Source organism: Arxiozyma heterogenica (genome assembly GCF_036370985.1).
Source record: "Arxiozyma heterogenica strain weizmannii chromosome Unknown scaffold_17, whole genome shotgun sequence".
In the NCBI taxonomy this organism is placed as follows: domain Eukaryota; kingdom Fungi; phylum Ascomycota; class Saccharomycetes; order Saccharomycetales; family Saccharomycetaceae; genus Arxiozyma; species Arxiozyma heterogenica.
Window position 1 is genome coordinate 359,149 of NW_027042670.1, and position 17,590 is coordinate 376,738.

Genomic DNA, 17,590 nt, shown 5'->3' on the forward strand with positions numbered 1-17,590 from the left:
TCTTATCAGCCCCACCCCTATTGTTATCCTCGCTACTATTGTTACTGCCGATTCTATTGTAGCTGCTATTATCCCACAACAGCAACACCAAACAGAAACAAAAACAGAAACAAGTACAATAACAGCAAACACAATAGCAATCGTGGTATTTATTCAACAAATATTCAAAAAAGAATAAGAACTTCTCCCCTAAGGAAAATTAAAAGAGTCTATGAAATTTGAGAAAAAGGCTACCGGAAAGAGGAAGATAGATAGAACTTGAAACGAAACGGGAAGACAAACATTCTATGGAAGCAATATAAAGAATATGTTATATGAAGGTTGTTTGTAGATAGAATCCATTTAAAGGTATTCCAATACTACTCTTCCCTCCTTTCGCATTCACACTCTTCTTTCATTCCCCTCCCCCCTCCCTTGTTGTTGAATCTAGATCTCTGATGAGAACAACATAGATAACACTTGTCACTTGTCATTTCCCAACAAAGTAATAGTTTATAAATATTGTCAAACAACTATATATATATATGTTTAGTTATTTATTTTTTAAGATACAAGAATAATATTGATACAAGAAGCACAAAAAATAAACACTAGTTTTGACATTTTTCTAAGAGTTAAAAGGTAATTAAAGTTGATCTCTTTCTCTCTCTTTCTCTCTCAATATAGATATATTTATATATACATACAATATATATGAAAACGTAAAGCAAAAACAAATAAACAATACTATGAACACTAGTTTTATTTCTAATAATTCACAATTTTCTCCAAAGATAATACCATGCAATAGGACTATTGAAGATTCATTGAAGGATTTGGAAACTTTTGTTGTATCTTCAACCACTACAATCAATACAGAAAATCAAACACATCTTTTATTAAACAACCATAACAATCCTATCAACGATTATAACAACAACACTTTACATGACAATTTAAATAGTAATAATACTATAGATTGTTCAAAAAATTATTATTTTTATAATACTTGCTCAAATGGTATTAAGCAACTCCAGGTAAATTATATAAATGATAACAGAAACTCTATTCCACGAACTATGCCAAATTTAGACTACATACTATCACAACCAACAACTACAACAAAAAAAAAGTTAAATGAAAATAAAGATCCTACCATTAATTGTGGTGATTTACAAAACTCCCTTTCTCTCTCTTCTTCTCAAAGAATTTATCCGACAACTTTAAATCTTAATATGACTAATAACAATAACCACAATAACATGAAAATCCATAATAATTATAAATCCATAAAAAGTTCAGCTATAATTCCTACATGGATCAACATACCCGTAAATTCTAAATTTTTTATTATTAAATCAAATAGTTTGGAACACGTTAAAAAATCGTTTTACAACAGCATCTGGTCTTCAACACATTTCGGTAACAAACGGCTGTCTGAATCATTTAAAAACTTAGACACTAATAAATACTCTAAATTATTTTTATTCTTTTCTGTTAACGGTTCTGGAAAGTTTTGTGGTGTTGCTGAAATGATATCTGATTTAAGAGATGATCTAGATACTAGCATTTGGTCAAATAACGGGAAATTTGGTTTAGCATTTAAAGTACGATGGGTAATTGTCAGAGATATTCACAATAAATATTTGAAAAGATTTTTACTACCAAATAACGAAATGAAACCTGTGACAAATTCAAGAGACACACAAGAAATACCATATTTAATTGGTGCAGGAATCTTAAAACTATTTAAATCACAGAATCCAGATATCGAAGTCACATCTTTTTTAGACAGTGATTATTAGATTCAATTGAACTTATTCTAATTATATATTCTTTATCATACTTCCATAACTGTTACTAGTAGATTTATTTAAACATTGCTACATCACACAGTATACCCAATTTATATTCATAATCTTTCTAGGCACATTTATATCGTCATATACCTGAAAATTAAATAAAAAATAATATACAACCCACACTATATTAACCCATCGTATAAATTTAATGCACCAACTATGGTAGGATCAACTTTAGATCCATCTTTAAATTCGTCTAGTGTAATATATCCATCTTTGTCCCTATCCATAAGTCTAAATATTTTATCAACACGTAATTCAGGCGTAGCTTCATCATCATCTAATTTCACCATGGATCCCATCATCTTATAAACACTGCTTACAATGGTCAACATTTCATCATATGTTATATACCCATCATTATTTATATCATACAGTCTAAATGCCCAGCTTAGTTTTTCTTCTAATGTACCCCTGGAAGTAGTACTTAAAACAGTAATAAATTCTTTAAATTCAATGAATCCATTATTGTCGTGATCAAATACTGTAAATAAATGGTTAGCAAAATCTTCTGGCGAACCAAATGGAAAAAATTGTTGATATATTTTGACAAAATCTTCCCTTGTTAAATATCCATTCGGACAATCTCTTAAGAAACCTTTATGCCACTGTTGAATCTCTCTTCTATCAAAGTATGTCGACTGTTTTAGACTAGTCAGATCATCTTTCGAAAGTTTTGACGTTTTAGCCCCCATAATAATAATTTTTTCTATTTAAATTCTTTTTGTTGAATAGCCCAGTTTCTTTCCAATAGCGTTAAGATTCAGTGAGTCAAATAAATAATATATTATTAGTGTAAACTTTATGACACTTACTCTTAGCCTCGTTTCTTTTCTATTACCCCTATATAATAACAATTTTTTATTCTTCTGTTTCAACTTTGCTTTAATACTTATTTGTTTAAATCATTTAAATTTAATTTTGAAAAAAAAAAAAAAGAAGGTCAGTTTCCTAAATATATGAAAACAGCCATATGGATCAAATACAACAATAGACAACCGTATGCATATGTAGAGATGTACATGTACATGAGCTGATAATAGGTTATTGTAATCATGGTTTAAAAAAATTAAATGAACACCGGAACTACATTATTATTGTATGTAAAAGTATACATGATTATATAAAATTTATATAGAAAAAAGCCATAGTGTATATGCGTGAGGAAGGAGGAAGGGAAATCATCAATACTTATACATTTGAGAGTAGTTCTGTTAAAAATCCATTCTTCCCATATCTTTCAATATAATAAACTTGCACCTTTTTGTCCATATATATATTATGTTGAGTTCTATTCACTTTCTTTATTCTCTTAACATACGTATTCACAAGGGAACGACTGGTATCGTCCCAAGTATTTCCACATGATTCCCACCAAAATGTACCTGCTAATCCATTAGACATAATATATTCACTTTTAACTAGAGTAGAATTTACGTTATCATAGCCAACTAATATTTTATTCTTCACATCCACACAATATGCGGCCACATGGTCAGGATCAAACATTTCTTTGCTATTAGGAATTGGTAGTTGATTGTATAACCAGATTCCTGATTCTCCCTCAGATTCACCACCGACACCTTTAAATTTTTTCTTCAAGAATGTATTTGGATCATTTAATAATAGTGATGAAGAAACTGGTTTAGGTAATGACACTTGAGTAAACCCACGACCATACATAGCCATACCCAGAACTAATTTTGAAGACAGAATGTTATATTGTTTTCTCATATATGCTATGGCCGAATCTGCATTTAACGATGTTTCATCATTGGATTTAGAATCATGCTTATATTGCACCTGTAAGCCAATCCTTTTTTGTCTCATACCATTATAAAGGTTACAATGAAGACCTGTATATTCTGACCATTCCCCATAATAGTCATATGTCATCATATTCCAAAAATTTATGTATGGATTCATTTTATTGACTAGTAAAATCTTCAATTTCTCTTCAAATGCTGGAGTTGCCACAGAAAGATGAAATCTATTACATGCATGACCCCAAATTGATCTTTCTAACTCATTTAATCCGGATCTCAATCTTTCCACAATTTCGAGATACTTTTTAGGTTCAACTCCATCATCCTTAGGAAATTCCCAATCCAAATCGATCCCATCAAATCCATGTTTAAACATAGTATCAATACATGATTCAATAAATTGGTCCATTTTCTTTTGACTTCTAACCATTTTGGGGAATAATTCTCTATTCGACCAACCACCTACCGACATGATTGTCTTAAACCCCTCATTGTTTCTCCGAAAATAATCCATCTTCAACCAAAATAATTCACCGATACAACCAAGTAATTTAATTTTACCATACCTGTCACTGTTAATATTCCTAATTGGTTCTATAGTCATTTCAAAATCAGACCAAGTGTCACTAGATTTAATACGTCCAGTTTTTGAATCTATTACGAAAAATGCATAGAACACATGGGATATTTGATTGAAGTTAATATCATGAGGGAAGTGAGAACGTGGTTTATACGGAGACCAGTTTGAATAGTAAACACCCGAAATATAACCTTCTTTATTTATGTCTCTATCTTCAACTGGAACAAATGGTAAATCTGTTTTAACTTGTGACTTATTATTGTTGACCCTTTTCTTAAAGAAACACATTAATAATATGTAAAACAACGAGAAATGATTCCACTTTTTAGTAGCTTTCAAAGAAAAGAAATGTAGATTAGAGTTTCTTAAAGTTTAATCAAGGAGTATTTTTTTCTCATTCAACTCACTATCCACATACACTTCTTTTTGTAAAGAGGATGTGTGTCTTATATAAGGTTATTTTAAATTAATTATTAGCAAAGTAATCTAATTTAACGTTACCATAGCATTAAACATAGCAATAGAAATAAAAAGAGTAATCATAAAGAATATATAAATATATTCTATTAAATGAAGTTAGTAAAATATGTACGCATACACAAATACATATGTATATATATAATTCGTTGATTATCATGGAGATATACAGTTAATTATCCTTATTAATGATGGTTTTAGTCCTTACCATTTCAATTCTTCGCCTTACGAACGGCACAACCAAATTGATAAAGAATAATATTATCTAAGTCCCAAATACCGTTCTTAGCAAAAACATCATTGTGAATCAACTGCAAAGCCTCTTCCTTTGTATCAGCCACAATTTGTAGATGAGAACCTGCAAAAGTACGTTCTCCACCTGGAGTGGTTGGTTCATTATAAATAGCACCAGCACAAACTAATTTACCTTGTTCTACTAAAGGTGGAATACCAGCTAAATGTTCTGGTCTACAGATGGATCTGTCAGAACCTGGCTTATCGTAAACTATAGCAACCCATTCAACCATTGTGTATTTATTTCTCTTTTGATACTTGTATGTATGTCAATCTATTAACCTATTACAATATATTTATACTGAATAATACATAGAATCAATTGAACCATAACACACTTTAAATCTTCCAGTTATTTTTTTTAACCAAATTTATTCTCTTTTACTTACCTTTTGAAGGAAAGAAGAATAAATCACATTACAAGAAAAAAAATATCTATAAAAGAAAAGACAATAAAAAGAACTAAGATCAGTAAAGAATATGCATCAATGTTACGCATTCACCTGCTCCAGTATATCTAATATAAAACCATCATACGGAACAAATGAATAGCATTGCTTTATACCATAAATGCATATGAGGTTTCGTTGGAACAAGCAATGAAGAACAAAGAAATTGAAGACACAATAAACCAACTTTCCGATTTGAAATTGGGTTTTGAAAAGAGTAGACCAATCTCTATATCCTTCCACAAATTCAAGAATATTCGGCCTGACTGGAATATCTTCCCTGAGAAGTTAGAACCATTCTTTCAAGACAGTAAAAACGTGGCTTCATATTCTAATGGTAATTTATCCATAGGTGAAGAAAACTTAAGCAAATCAGAAATCCCAGTATTAAATGATGACATCGCACAATTAGCCAAAAAACAATCTATATCAGATTGTAAAGTGCTAATCAAACCTTACATAGGATATGATTTATTTAAACCGTTCAATGGAACCATCCCATTAATGTCTGAAGATTTATTGAATACCCCATTACCTTGTTTTGAATATATGATGGATTGGGAGACCACACATAGTCATGATAATAAACAATATGGCCAAAATTATAAATATGTGATTATATCTGCAAGACATCATATTATCGATATGGCGATGACTTTGTTCGATTACAACAAACCTCGACACCATAAATGGAATTGTGTTCTTTTAAAGGGAAAATACATTGTCATATCAATGGACATAAGTACTAATAGAAAAACAAATATGATAGATCCTTCTAAAATGTCTCTAATGGATCAAAAAAGATCTAATTCTGGATTTGAATTTGAAAATTTGCTTACTGGAGTAAAAAAGAATAGCAATGTTTCCAATGATGACGGCAATATTGGCAATACTATAATTCCATCATATACTTTTTCTATAGTAGAAAACAAATTAGATGAAGACATTCTACTTTTACTAAGAAGTGAAATGGATGCATATAACAATATAACCAAATCTTATTCTGAATTGAAATGTTACGGTCCATTATCTATGGGAAATGTGCATCATAGACATAAGTTATTGAAAACTTGGATACAGACTCAATTAGTGCCAGACTGTGATGTGATTATTGGAACAAGAGATAATTATAGTGGATTGTTAATTGATATTAACCGATATAGTAGAAAAGAATTCTATCAAAAATTGAATAATCGAAATTCAACTTTAAGTCGTAAATACAATTTAAATGTAGCTAAAGAATGGACTAAACATTGTGTTAGATCAATTGTTAAATTAATTGATATGAGTATAACTAAAGAGAAATTTGAAGATATTGTATCATCAGCACAACCATTTCAACTGATCATAGATAATAAACGAAATATTGCAATAAAGAGATTACAACGAATCCCACCAAACTTGCATATCCCAAAAAAATATCTATAAGAATCACATATAATGGGTAATCTTGTAATTGAACATATATAGAACCTACATATATACATTCATCAAAATTTGTAAATGCATAACATATTGCTATTATTATTAGATACCCTTTCAACAGTCTTAATTCTCTTTTCTCCTTGTCTCATGTATCAACCCTCTTCTTATATTCTCATGTATTGATACCCTTTGACTGGTATATTTCCTATAAATTAACACTGTCTTAGAGAATACCATCTTAGAATATATTTGACTTCACCAAAATGATAACCTTTCTTCGTTTGAGAAATGCCAATCGTCGGTTTTTTATTTCTAGATCTATTTTTTTTATTTTGAATTTCAATTGATTGCATTACTAGAAATGAAGTTTTATTATCACTAAACAATATTCTATAAGACAATACTTCGAAATATCATAGGATCAAACGACAATGTCTAATGATTGAAGTTAAGATGAGCTCAGTATAAAGTATACACTGGCCTTTATTCTTTTTAATTCTCTATATACACAACAATGTGGATAATAGAATACCAATACAAAGCGCATGATGGGTCTACTGTTCATGTTGCTAAAGCAATGAAAGATAGTCAACCAGTGTCTATTGGACGTTCAAATCAAAATACATTACACATTAAAAATGATCGGAGTATATCACGTAAGCATGTACAATTTGAATGGATAAGATCAAATAAAATGTTTACTGTTAACAATTTTGGCAAAGCTACCATATACCAAGATAAATATTTAAAAGTAGGAGAAATTATATCCTTTAATGTAGCAGATATTCAATTTCCATTGATATTACAATTAGGCACTGCACCCATACAAGTCTTAATTAAAAAAATGTCTTTAAACATAATCACATCTAGTGAATCAAGATTAAAATTACATAGTGATCAATTTAAATTATATGATATTGGTATTAATACAATATTAGATTTCCATTATGAATCTAACACAAGGTCTTTTATGATTCAAGATGAAACCATCAGCTCCTTAGCAAAATTATCTGCGCTAATAGTTAAAATTCCACTTGTTTCAAAAGAATTTATCTTTGAGTTATTGAACGAGCTAAAAAAAGAGCTTGCTGATTTTAACACATTATTAGCCCATTTATTAGAGCGAACCAGAATATTTCAAAAAAATCTCATCGATTCAATTAGAGATATTACTATAATTTATTTAAATAAAGAACATAATTATGAAAAGGAATTACTAGACAAATTAATCGAATGCGTTAAAGAGTTCCAAGGATCAATTAAAATTTTTGAAGATAATGAAAAATTTGAAAGTTATTTGCAATTAAGAAATTCATTAAAAAATATAATAATTTTAAAACATCCACAAAGAATAATAAACAACAAAATTCTAACTATATTAGGTAATATAAGTGAAGCAAAGATTTATACAGCTGATGAATTTATAAATGACTTAAAAATAAGGACATTTGAAGAATTATGTATAAAAAATTTAGAATTAAATCATGATATCAAATCCCATTCAGTTGATCATAGGGTTAATAATGAATATAATTCAATCGAGACTGTTCAAGATGAAACGAACAATAATCTGGCGGCTAAAAAATATACTAGATCCTTAGAAGAACCTGCTGAACCGAGCCCTGTACCCGTAAAGAAAAAAAGACTGATTAGAAGAAAGATTCAAGCATTAAACCCATTAGATTTTTTTGTCGGTGGGTCACAATCAAGTCAAATTACTAAGTTAACAAACCATAAGTCCAAAAACGAAGGAAAATCGAAGAGTACAAAGAATGATACACAAACTAGTAAAATTATCAAAGATAAGTTCTCACAAGCAATAAATAACCCTATATCTGAGAAGGATGAAGGTGAGATCCGAGAGGCCAATCGATCGAAAAGTATAAAAAATATAATTAATGATATTTCACATACAAATAGTGAATCAAAATTAATAGATAAAAAATCACCCACAAAAATAGAGACATATGATCAAGATACTAATTCTAACGAGAAAATAACAAAAGAAAGTAATCTAAATAATGATCTTTTAAGAAAAAATTTTGTAAAACAAAGTACTGATATTAAAGAAATGTCTGATAGAATTATCACAAGTCCTATCAATTATAGTTTTGAAAATACAGTTTTGAATAATATATCAGAGATAACAAATAATTTAAGTGTCTTGGAAAATCAACCTAAAAAACGCAAGCTTTTAGGAACAAAAGATCTGAAAGAGAAGGAGAACGAAGAAAAAGAAGATGTGCAAAAGAAGATAAAAGTCAAGGATGGTCAGGAATCAATAAGCAAACCCAATATTACTCTTGTAAAAACTATCCAGTCTGCAAAGACTAAGGAAATCACTAAATATCGCAATAATATGGTTCAAATAGAACCGGACGAATTAACAGAGGAAGCCATCAACAAGTTTTCAAATATGGCTCTTATTGAGGCCAATTCAAATTTAGTGAAAGCTGGCAAACTGCCAAAAGAGATGAGGCTAGAAAAAGGTGAATATGCAGGGCGTAAAAATTTCAAAAAATTTGTTAAAAGGTGGCCTTGTGGATCACTGAGTGGTGACGATTCATTAACTAACAGTGTTAATATGTTAACAAGACAATTTGTTGAGACTAGACCATATTCTATAGTTGACCGATATCCGCAAAAAGACTCAAGCAATGTAGGAGAAATGCTAAATGAAAGGTTTGCATCTACCAATAATGAATCTTTCCATAAAAAGAATAATAACGAGAGAAATAGTGATGGTTTTGAAAATGAATATTTGTCATTAGAGATAAATAAAGATAACAATAACATCAATAATAATAGTTATAACAATGTCTATGGTGATAACAATATGAATATTGGATTGTTTGTCAATGAGAGTGAAGATGAAGATATTTGGATAGAACCAAAATCCAAGGTATATAATAGAAGTAATAACATGCCCAATGTAACTTATTCTTTAAATGATCAAGAAACAAATTCTGGTATTAACATGCCCCCATCAAACAAAAAGGTACAATCAAATACTCTTAAAGATGATAGTGATGACAGTGATGAGGGCCCTCGATTTCAATTTAAAAGTAGGAAAAAAAAGTAAGAAGAATAATAACGGCAAAAACAAAAAGATTCAAGAAAAAAAAAGACAATGTACCGACAAATTATTTTTGCAGTCAATTATATATAGAAGTTATATACAGACATACGTATAACTATTATATTGAATAACCTGAATAAAGCGTATTTATACGAAACAAACAAATGGAGACCAGTCTATGTTACAGACTCTTAATTCACCCTTTTCTTTAGACAAATTAGAGATCTTATTAAAATCGTCTTCAGGTAAAACAAAAGTCTGCAAATTGGATTCAATTCTATCAGCATGGATAGATTTAGGCAAAACGATGTAACCTCTTTGTACATGCCAACTGATCACGACTTGAGCAGGAGTAACATTTAGTTTTTTAGCAATGTCCAAGATCAAAGGTTCAGATAAGATTGGTGCGTCCATTGAACCTAGTGGGGAGTAAGCTTCGATTTGAATATTCTTTTCTTTACACCATTGAATCAACTCAGTCTGTGGTAATCTTGGATGTAATTCGATTTGGTTAACGGCAGGAACAACTTTAAAGTTTGGAGAGGCCATCAACTCCTTTAAATTATTAATTGAGAAATTCGAGACACCGATATTTCTAGCCTTGTCCTTTGGTAACAATTGCATTAATTCCCAAGTCTTGCTAAAATTCCAAGAATCTATAATGACATCACGTTTACCGTTTGGCAGTTGAGGGATACATAGAAGATTGCCATCCTTAATGCTATTTTGGCCTAAACAAACAGGCCAGTGCATCAAATAAAGATCAACATAATCCAGACCCAATCTTTCTAAAGATTCATTCAGAGCCTTTTCTGGTTCTTGGTGTTGTGTGCCCCACAACTTTGTGGTAACAAAGATTTCTTCACGTGGGATACCAGAGTCTCTGATAGCTTTACCCACTTGGTCTTCATTTAAATATATGGCAGCAGTATCAATGTGTCTATATCCTGCTTTTAAAGCAGCAAGGACTGCGTTGTAACCATCTTTTTCACCAGTGGATCTCCAAGTACCAAGACCAATTTGGGGAATAACAGCACCAGAATTTAGTTGCACAGTATTGTTGTTTTTAGTTAATTGAATAGACATTGTTTATTGTTATGTATGGTCACTTTATAGATTAAAAGAATTGAATCGATTTTTTTTTATTCTTTGGTGTTATTATAAGTAACGTATAGAAAAGAGAAGGAGACAAGAAAAAAAAAGAACAAGAAAAAAAAAAAGAACAGTTAATGGATACGAGAGTGATTTTGTTTCGAAGATAATTCTATTTACTCTTTGTTAAATCGTATATATATATAAATATATACAAAATAGGTGAATAAGGAAAATGCTAAACAAAATGAACCTATCTTCAAAATATTTAAACTTGAAAAGGGAAGGGAGTGGAAAATTCACTTATTTTCTTGTTTTTGTTTCCTTGTTTATTTATCTATAATGATATTCAATATATTGCTATTGTTGTGCCTAGCTTTTTTTCTCTTTTTTTTCGAGGATAAAAGACTTTCCAAAATAATAAAAAAAAAAACAAAAAGAACAATTTGACACATGAGATCATATGACCGATTCCCAAATACTCGAGAAACGATGAAATTACATTGTTTGATCAAAGAGAAAGTTTGAAATATTATTGTTATTGTATTTATTTGTTATTTCTTGTTTCTTTCTGGTTTTGTTATTCATGTGGTTTTCAAATACCCTAAAATAACAAGGAGAAAAAAAGAACAAAACGCAGGAATGAACCGCACAGCCCTCCCTTTTCAGAAAACAAAAAAAAAAAGAAAACACACACAATTGAAACATTTTAAGGCAAACGGGAAACAAAAGAAAAATTAGGGGATACTGCTGGCTGAGGCAACTTTAACAAATTTTGTTTTTTTTATTTTTTTTTTTGTTTTCAAGAGGCATTAGATATAATAAAAAAATAAAAGAAGCAAAATTTACACTGACGATGGCATTCTGATACCATGTGAAGATGGAAGATGAAATAGCGTTTATTTTTAGTAGACAGATTCTCCTGTCATTAACAAACCAGTAATACTTTTTATGTTACAATATTAGAACTGTATTGCAATATGTACTTACATACATACACACATACACACATACGTATATATATATATATATTTATGTGTTTCTGATATCAGTAGTTCCTGTTCAAATCTCCATAATATTTCACTTAAATAGATATAAGATGCAGATATATATATCTGCATGTATCTGTGTGTGTGTGTGTATTAATATTTATTGTTGCAACTACATCAGGAAACGACGACACCAGTGATATGAGATACGTTGACTCTTAATCCAAAATCTTATTATAATATTCTTATTTTTCAAATCTTGTGCAATATCATCCTGATCAACCAAAAATTTGGGGTTTCTAAGCAATTCTTGTACAAATGATGCCAAGACACAATTATAGTACAATCTGAATAAAATGCTCACCATAGTGATCATAATCGTAATCGCATATTCGTATTGCGCACTTGCACCTTGGCTGGCTTGGGACTCACCTCTTTTATTCAACAAGTTAATAATGTTAACATCCATATTGCTATTATTATCTGTATTGAACCAGCTCGACGTGAACCATAACGTGAAAATTAATGTTATTATACTATCAAATGTAAATGTAACAAAAATTTGTGAAAATGTGTAAAGTTGCGGTTTATGGATTTGATACAACCCTTGTGAATAGATAATCAATGTTATCACACACCAAAGATAACTTATCCACTGCATCAAATCTAATGGATGTCCGGTAAATAGTGCAAGGATACCAAATATACCACTGCATTTGTTTAATATTGTAATCCCCAATATAATCTCGATACCAATATATAAAGGTAATACACCAAAAAAGGTCTATATATATATATATATTTGTTTATAAATTTACCGTATTAGTAACAATAACCAGATCTAAAGTCATATATACATGTACATATATACATATATATATAACCTTGAGATTCATCAGACTGTTAGTAATCTATATTATGTTTCTTGTCACTTAAATAATAATAGTAGTAGTTTTCTTTTTTTTTTTTTATTTTTTTTCTTTTCACATACTTTTGGTAAGTTTGATCTTTCTCTAACCATTATAGTTAATCTGTCTATTAACTTTTGGTGAAATCAATGTTTCCTGTTCACACTTTTATGTTGCAAAGTTATACTTATGCATATAAAAACATATAGAGACTAGTTTAAGTATCTCTATATTCTTTTTTTTTTTTTTCTGTTTTCTATTCCTTGCAAAATTTCACTTTTTATTATAAAACAAATCAGAAAAATAAAGTAAAAAAAATTTTTTTATTTGATTCTTTTCTATATGTATTTCTATGGTCATCTCTCTTTAAATAACATGCCAAAAAAAAAAATGAATCAATATCACATAATATCTTTCAACAATCATATCGTAAAAGCCAGAAGAAAGGAGGAGGACGAAAAAAAAACACATAGATCATTTTAAATAATGTCTTTAAATGAGAAATTTGAAAATTTAAAAGTATCTTCTGCTGATAAAGATGGAAGAGAACATATCAACACACAAATCCTGGATAAATATTCACATAGAATTAAAACAGATGAACTATCATTCAAAATAAATAAAACAAATAAGGACAAAGCTAATCGTGCTACCGTAGAAAATGTACTGGATCCACGTACAATGAGATTTCTTAGAGCATTGGTGAACCGTGGTATCATATCCGATTTTAATGGTTGTCTTTCTACGGGCAAAGAAGCTAACGTATACCACGCTTTTGCTGGTGATGGTACTCCAAAGGGATCCAATAATATTAAGATAGAGGATATTATCGACAAGTTAGAACAACAACCTTCATTAAAAAATGAAAAATTAGAAGAGAAAGAATATGCAATCAAAATCTTCAAGACTTCAATTTTAGTGTTTAAAGATCGTGAAAGATACGTTGATGGTGAATATCGGTTCAGAAATTCTAGATCACAACATAATCCAAGAAAAATGATCAAGATATGGGCAGAAAAGGAATTCAGGAATTTGAAAAGAATCTATAATAGTGATGTGATTCCAGTTCCACGCCCAATTGAAGTGAAAAACAATGTTCTTGTCATGGAATTTTTGAACCGTGGTGATGGATTTGCATCTCCAAGACTCAGAGACTACCAATTTCAAGATAAAGATGAGATATCTAATTATTATTATATCCTAGTCTCCTACATGAGATTATTATATCAGGTGTGTGGATTAGTACACGCAGATTTATCTGAATATAATACATTGGTACATAACAATAAACTGTATGTTATCGACGTATCGCAGTCTGTACAACCTGAACATCCGATGAGTTTAGATTTCTTAAGAATGGATATCAAAAATGTTAATTCATATTTTTATAAAATGGGTGTGGAGATCTTCCCCGAAAGAATTATTTTCCAATTTGTTATATCTGAGAAACTAGATAAATTTAATGGCGATTATCATAGTTACAATGATTTAAAAGATTATGTTAAGGAAAATTTGCCAATTAAGAAGACCGAAGAAGATGAAGCTGAAGATGAAATATTCAGATCTTTATATCTAGTGAGAAATTTGAATGGGCTGGAAGAAAGGGATTTTGATAGATTCAGTGAGGGGAAATTTGATCTTTTAAAGAGTTTGTTGGCTCATGATAATAAAAAGAATTTCACTGCTGTAAAACAAATGCAAAATGAAGATTCTGTTTATGCTGTTAATGACTCAACCTCAGGTTCTGATAATTACGAATCTGAGGAAGAGGATAGTGAACTTGATGAGGAAGGAGAAGAAGAAGAAGACTATATTGATAACGATGATGATGATGATGAAAAGGAAAAGCCATTAAAGGGGAAGAAATATGAAGATAAAGAATCAAAGAAACAAAGAAAGCAAGAGGCTAAAGAGGCTAAAAGAGAAAAAAGAAAGACAAAAGTTAAGAAGCATATCAAGAAAAAATTGATTAAGAAAACTAAATCAAAGAAATAAAATTAATTCAGAGCACATAAATGCATATATATGTTTATATATTGACGTATATATTAACTGATTCTACCACTTATTCTTTATAATACCATATAAACGATATTGTGACATATCCCACCTCTATATAACAATGGTGTATATCCTATTTCATAGCCCTAGATTAGGATTTTGTCCCTTTGTCGAGTCTCTTTGGAAAAACAAAAAAATAAAGAAAAAAAGCTTGAAAACAAAAAAAAATTTTTTCTGCGACAATTCAAATTCATCTCATCTCATCTCATTTTATTTCCTCTTAGTTCCACAAAACTTCGTAGATTCAAATGACTTGCTGGTTTTAAACCTAGTATTTATCATCGCTCGATTACATATGTTCTACTATTCAATCTAATATTTTGAAACATACAATTATATTCATAATTATAGACTTAAAAAAACTGGTTAGGTTCATCAAAACAGAAGAAAGATGTCTGAAAACAATCGAACAAATGATCCAAGATTTGCTAAGTTTTACAGTGATCCAAAATTCAGAAATACTAAACAGAAAGATGTAAAAGTTAAATTAGATAACAGATTTAGCAAAAGAGATTTAGAGGTTAAAAGAAGAGCTAAAGTTGATAAGTATGGTAGAAAGATTAATGAATCTTATTCTAATGAAAAGGATTTAAAAGATTTTGATAAATATTTTGAAAAAGAGGAAGAATCAACAGATGAATCTTCTGAAGATAAAAACAGAGACAAAGAGGAACATAGTGATGATGATGATGAGAAGAAAAGGGAAGCAGAAGAAGAAGTAGAATCACCAAAGAAAATAGTCGATAGAGCTCGTGGGGAAGTCCCTTCTGATTATGTCAGTTCTTCTGATGAATATACTTCCTCAGATTCAGAGTCTTCTGAAAGCGAAATGGATAGTGATGAAGAAGGCTATTTTTCTTCAGAAATTGAAAACCAATCACAACCAGAAACAGGTGATCCTTCAAAGACGTTAGCTGTTGTAAACTTAGATTGGGATCATGTCAAATCCTCTGACTTAATGATCACTTTCTCAAGTTTTATTCCAAATGGTGGTAAGATTGAAAAGATTTGCATTTATCCTAGTGAATTTGGTAAGGAAAGAATGAAACGTGAAGAAGTGGAGGGTCCACCAAGAGAATTATTTCAAAAGAAAAAATCAAAACACAAATCTAATCAAAATGTTGAAGAAGAAGAGGATGTCTCTGATGTCGATATTAATGATCTTTATGAAGAAGGTGATGCCGAAAAAGATGTAGATACTAAAGCATTACGTCAATATCAATTGGAAAGATTAAGATATTATTATGCAATTGTCTATTGCAACAATATTGAAACAGCTAAATCCATTTATGACAATTGCGATTCCACTGAATATGAATCCACTGCCAATATGATTGATATTAGATATGTTCCAGAAGGTATGGAATTTCATGATGAGCCAAGAGACCAATGTGATTCTATACCAAAGAATTATAAACCATTGAATTTCAGCACCGATGCATTACAACATTCAAATGTCAAATTAACGTGGGATGAGACTCCTGCGGATAGAATAGAAATTGCAAAGAGGGCCTTTTCACAAAAAGAGATAGATGACATGGATTTTAAAGCATACCTTGCTTCTGACAGTGAAGATGAAGAAGATACCATCAATGAAACTTCTAAGAATAAATTAAAAGCATTAGTAGGTAATTCTTTTACATCTAACGTTTTTGGTAATAATGGAAGTAAATTTTCGACTGAAGATGGTGATAATGATGAAGACAATGAAGACGATGAAGGTGTTGATATGGAGATTACATTCACTCCTGGATTGGACGGAGATGCCAATGAAAACAATGGGTCTAAGAGTAATAGTGATGAGGAACAGGAAGAAAGTACAATAGATAAAATAAAACGTAAACAAAAAGAACGTCGTAAAGCTAGAAAGGAGAGAGTTAAACAATTGAAACAAGCTGCAGAACAAGAAAAGAAGGCAAAATTAAAATCGCTAAGAGATAAAAAGAATAAAAAAGTTGAGGATAAATTGGATTCTAAATCTAAAGCAGAATTAGAATTATTAATGATGGATGAAGATGAAAATAACACAGGCAGCACTATTAATAAAAAAGCACATTTCAATATGAATGACATTCTCAAATCAGAAAAGGAAAAGAAAAAGAAATCAAAATATCAAAAGAAAGATAGAATTGTGGAAGATGAGTTTAAACCAAACCTTGAAGATGATAGATTTAAGGAAATTTTTGAAGATCATGACTTTGCTATAGATCCTTCCCAACCAGATTTTAAAGAAACTTCCACAATGAAGACCATTTTAGAAGAACGTAGTAAACGTAGTAGAAATAAAAAGAATAATAAGAAAAGATCAAATCCAATAATATCTAGTGAATCAAACAACAAATCAGATATTGCTAATATTGTTTCTAAGTTAAAAAAACAAAAGAAGTGAATCTGGTATAATATAAAGATATTTATTTTACTTCGGCATGTTATATAGGTGTAAAACGTCAAAGGAAGTAGGATTTTCTGTATATTTATAATCAAAACTAGATTTTAGTCACTACAATGTGTTAACATATTTTGTTTATATCAGGAATTCTTATCAAAATGATATCCTTTTTTATGAAATTCCACCATTATAAATATAAGTATATATATTATATACAATCGCATATCATTATTTATTGAC

General features: G+C 29.9%; 10 protein-coding genes across 10 annotated transcripts; 5 read left to right on the forward strand and 5 right to left on the reverse strand.

Moving 5' to 3' along the window:
• Positions 1-728: 728 nt before the first annotated feature.
• On the forward strand, positions 729-1,784 carry PHO92 (mRNA-binding phosphate metabolism regulator; the record flags this gene model as incomplete). The annotated part of the gene is made up of 1 exon (XM_064858129.1): positions 729-1,784. The coding sequence occupies one exon, from the start codon at positions 729-731 to the stop codon at positions 1,782-1,784; it is 1,056 nt and encodes a 351-aa protein (XP_064714836.1).
• Positions 1,785-1,963: 179 nt separating this feature from the next.
• On the reverse strand, positions 1,964-2,536 carry FRQ1 (frequenin; the record flags this gene model as incomplete). Its single annotated transcript, XM_064858130.1, has 1 exon — positions 1,964-2,536. One exon carries the CDS (start codon positions 2,534-2,536, stop codon positions 1,964-1,966), a length of 573 nt encoding a protein of 190 aa, XP_064714837.1.
• Positions 2,537-3,032: 496 nt separating this feature from the next.
• On the reverse strand, positions 3,033-4,475 carry CTS2 (putative chitinase; the record flags this gene model as incomplete). The annotated part of the gene is made up of 1 exon (XM_064858131.1): positions 3,033-4,475. One exon carries the CDS (start codon positions 4,473-4,475, stop codon positions 3,033-3,035), a length of 1,443 nt encoding a protein of 480 aa, XP_064714838.1.
• A 401-nt stretch (positions 4,476-4,876) lies between these two features.
• PWA37_001507 (YciI family protein) lies at positions 4,877-5,191 on the reverse strand (the record flags this gene model as incomplete). Its single annotated transcript, XM_064858132.1, has 1 exon — positions 4,877-5,191. The coding sequence occupies one exon, from the start codon at positions 5,189-5,191 to the stop codon at positions 4,877-4,879; it is 315 nt and encodes a 104-aa protein (XP_064714839.1).
• Positions 5,192-5,557: 366 nt separating this feature from the next.
• On the forward strand, positions 5,558-6,835 carry DXO1 (Dxo1p; the record flags this gene model as incomplete). Its single annotated transcript, XM_064858133.1, has 1 exon — positions 5,558-6,835. One exon carries the CDS (start codon positions 5,558-5,560, stop codon positions 6,833-6,835), a length of 1,278 nt encoding a protein of 425 aa, XP_064714840.1.
• A 511-nt stretch (positions 6,836-7,346) lies between these two features.
• XRS2 (Xrs2p) lies at positions 7,347-9,914 on the forward strand (the record flags this gene model as incomplete). Its single annotated transcript, XM_064858134.1, has 1 exon — positions 7,347-9,914. The coding sequence occupies one exon, from the start codon at positions 7,347-7,349 to the stop codon at positions 9,912-9,914; it is 2,568 nt and encodes an 855-aa protein (XP_064714841.1).
• A 144-nt stretch (positions 9,915-10,058) lies between these two features.
• PWA37_001510 (uncharacterized protein) lies at positions 10,059-10,997 on the reverse strand (the record flags this gene model as incomplete). Its single annotated transcript, XM_064858135.1, has 1 exon — positions 10,059-10,997. One exon carries the CDS (start codon positions 10,995-10,997, stop codon positions 10,059-10,061), a length of 939 nt encoding a protein of 312 aa, XP_064714842.1.
• Positions 10,998-12,164: 1,167 nt separating this feature from the next.
• On the reverse strand, positions 12,165-12,653 carry KEI1 (Kei1p; the record flags this gene model as incomplete). The annotated part of the gene is made up of 1 exon (XM_064858136.1): positions 12,165-12,653. The coding sequence occupies one exon, from the start codon at positions 12,651-12,653 to the stop codon at positions 12,165-12,167; it is 489 nt and encodes a 162-aa protein (XP_064714843.1).
• A 733-nt stretch (positions 12,654-13,386) lies between these two features.
• RIO1 (protein kinase RIO1) lies at positions 13,387-14,895 on the forward strand (the record flags this gene model as incomplete). Its single annotated transcript, XM_064858137.1, has 1 exon — positions 13,387-14,895. The coding sequence occupies one exon, from the start codon at positions 13,387-13,389 to the stop codon at positions 14,893-14,895; it is 1,509 nt and encodes a 502-aa protein (XP_064714844.1).
• A 457-nt stretch (positions 14,896-15,352) lies between these two features.
• On the forward strand, positions 15,353-17,350 carry ESF1 (pre-rRNA-processing protein ESF1; the record flags this gene model as incomplete). The annotated part of the gene is made up of 1 exon (XM_064858138.1): positions 15,353-17,350. One exon carries the CDS (start codon positions 15,353-15,355, stop codon positions 17,348-17,350), a length of 1,998 nt encoding a protein of 665 aa, XP_064714845.1.
• Between the last annotated feature and the right edge of the window lie 240 nt (positions 17,351-17,590).